This window comes from Micromesistius poutassou (genome assembly GCF_964030765.1).
Source record: "Micromesistius poutassou genome assembly, chromosome: 9".
In the NCBI taxonomy this organism is placed as follows: Eukaryota; Metazoa; Chordata; class Actinopteri; order Gadiformes; family Gadidae; genus Micromesistius; species Micromesistius poutassou.
In genome coordinates, this window is record NC_140279.1 from 17,197,981 (window position 1) to 17,200,436 (window position 2,456).

The 2,456-nt window shown below is 44.7% G+C and overlaps 1 protein-coding gene across 1 annotated transcript in view; it reads right to left on the minus strand.

The window, feature by feature from the left end:
• LOC311353124 (uncharacterized protein) overlaps window positions 1-1,106 on the minus strand; it is a gene marked incomplete at its 5' end in the record, with an annotated part of 15,250 nt that extends 14,144 nt beyond the window's left edge. Inside the window, 2 exons of the mRNA XM_084472949.1 lie at window positions 772-892; window positions 1,093-1,106. Coding sequence (XP_084329075.1) covers window positions 772-892; window positions 1,093-1,106 — 135 coding nt within the window. The remainder of the gene's footprint in view (window positions 1-771; window positions 893-1,092) is intronic.
• Window positions 1,107-2,456: the final 1,350 nt, after the last annotated feature.

Sequence of the window (2,456 nt, forward strand, 5' to 3'; positions counted from 1 at the left end):
GCGGAGATCATGGAGATCTGTGCTGAAGATGTGGAGCGGTGCATGGGGTGTGCAGTCGCTTCAGGTCCTTGACTCAGGGCCTGTGAGGTGAACCAGGAAATACGGGCCCTGGTGGTGACTCAACGTGTAAGGAAAGAGCCCCATGCTTTCCTTTGCTATTCAGTGTGACTTTGTGCAACATACACAGAAATGTAAATGCGGCACGATCTTGCACTCTGCACCACTGTGCAGAGTGCTGTGCAGAGTGCTAGAAACACATTTTTGGAGTTAGTTTCAGGTGTATACCTGTATGGGAAAAAATGGCAAGTGGCAGGACAGCGAAGGAGAGACTTGATTGGTGGGCGAAACAACAATAACCTTTGTGCTGCTGTGAATTCACCTGAATTGGGTTATGGTTTTTTTTCAATGCGTTCCAGGCTAGATATTGTTTCTTCCATAGGGCGGTTCTCAGGCTCAACATTATGGTTTTGTTTGTGGGCTCGACCTCAGATGACTCAGTGAGCCCTCACAAAACGTCAATAAACGTACTTCATTACCCAGAGTTCACCATGGTTCACCTCTGTAAACAGAGTGTTACATAATGCAGTGCAGCCTCGCCCTATCCATTCTCCTCTCCTGCTCTGTACTATTGTCGTTCCCCGTTATATAACATAACGCCCCTCGATCTACATCAGCCTGGGGCCCAAAAACGGTCTCTGTTGACACTGGATTGAATATTGTAATGTGAGGAGAGTGGTTTATCCTGTATAAACTCTGAGAGGGACTCCTAACCTGTAGAAGCTGCTCCAGCCTCTTTTTCGCCCCCCGCAGGCCAGCGTCGGTATTGCGCACAGCCATCTCCGGGTTCTCTCTCTGGGCTTTGAGACTGCCGTCAACCACAGGACCCGTGTAGCTACAAAAAATAAAACACGGAATGAGATATATAGACATCATACATGAGCTGGACAAACATACAAATCCAGAAATGATTACCGCTGAGCTGAGTCGGTCTGGATTTATGCTGCCTGCTCACAAAATGACGCAAAAATGTTTCGCTTAGGAAAATAATGTTGAACTAAACACCGTTGAAAATCAAAGATGATACCTTGATACCTTACACCTCTCATTATTAGTTTCATTCGACATACATCAACTTTGATTATTTGTATTTAATCATGTAGTGAGTTTGAAAGCAATGATTGCTTCTTTCAATCTTCTGCACATGAAACTATGCAGAATTGGATGCTGGTGGGAGGAATGCTGGCTTCCATTGAAAACCCAGATGGACCCAAACTGGAAACCTTGGGGGAAAGTCATCAAACATATTCCCCCTCACTAATAAAATCTGATCCAGAGTACAGAGGTGGTCTGCAATATTTTTCAGTTAATCTCACAACAACGTTAATAATGCAAAGCAATATTGTCATTATCATTAATGCCATTTGGTTGTTTTTGGGTTGGGATTAAATGTCTCCTTTAACAATCTCAGAGAGATGGACGTCTGCGTTTGGTCACTGTCATGTCAAACATCCTCCTGAATTCAGCTTCATTCATGTCACCCATTGGCGCTCACCGTCTAATTAAAACTCATTGATGTCAGCCAGGCAACACGTTCCACTGTGTGAGCTTTGTCCTGACTATGACAGCTCCCTGTCATTCCAACGTCCTTCATATTAGAAATCACCTTATTTGTTTGTCTGTCTCTCTGTCTCTTTACTTGTCTGTCTTTCTGGCACGCCTGACAAACAAATTGCCTGTTCAGAGAATAACAGCCAGATGACAGAGAGAGAGAGAGAGAGAAGAGAGAGAGAGAGAGAGAGAGAGAGAGAGAGAGGAGAGAGAGAGAGAGAGAGAGAGAGAGAGAGAGAGAGAGAGAGAAAGAGAGAGAAAGAAAGAGGGAGAGAGAGAGAGAGGAGAGAGAGAGAGAGAGGGAGAGAGAGAGAGAGAGAGAGAGTATATCTGAGTGACGTTCTCATAAGATCTGGGGAAGGATCCAGATAATCACCACCGGATGAGCTCGTACGGTAACACACACGCCCACGACGACCGCATAACAATCATATGAATAGTTGAACACAGGCATGCAATATAACATACTGCACAAACACCTACGCAGAAATCTATTATCCTGGTTTAGCCCTGCAGGCAATGTTTGAAAGGGTTTACCAGCATGCATGCCAACACACACACGCACGACACACACACACACACACACACACAGAAGAAGCTGATGTGTGATCTGAAATGAGTATGTGATTATTTCAACTTGCCTCATTCCTGAGGATTTATTTTATCTCTCTCCTCTCTCTCTCTCTCTCTCTTTCTCTCTCTCTCTCTCTCTCTCAATTAAATGTAATTAATAAAAGCTGCGTAAGCATTGAGCTGTGCAGCGGAAAAAGGTGCTGCTTTAGGCCTTGTGTGGACAGCAGCACCAGATCATCTGCAAACAACAGACATTTGATTTGGCTGTCTAGTCG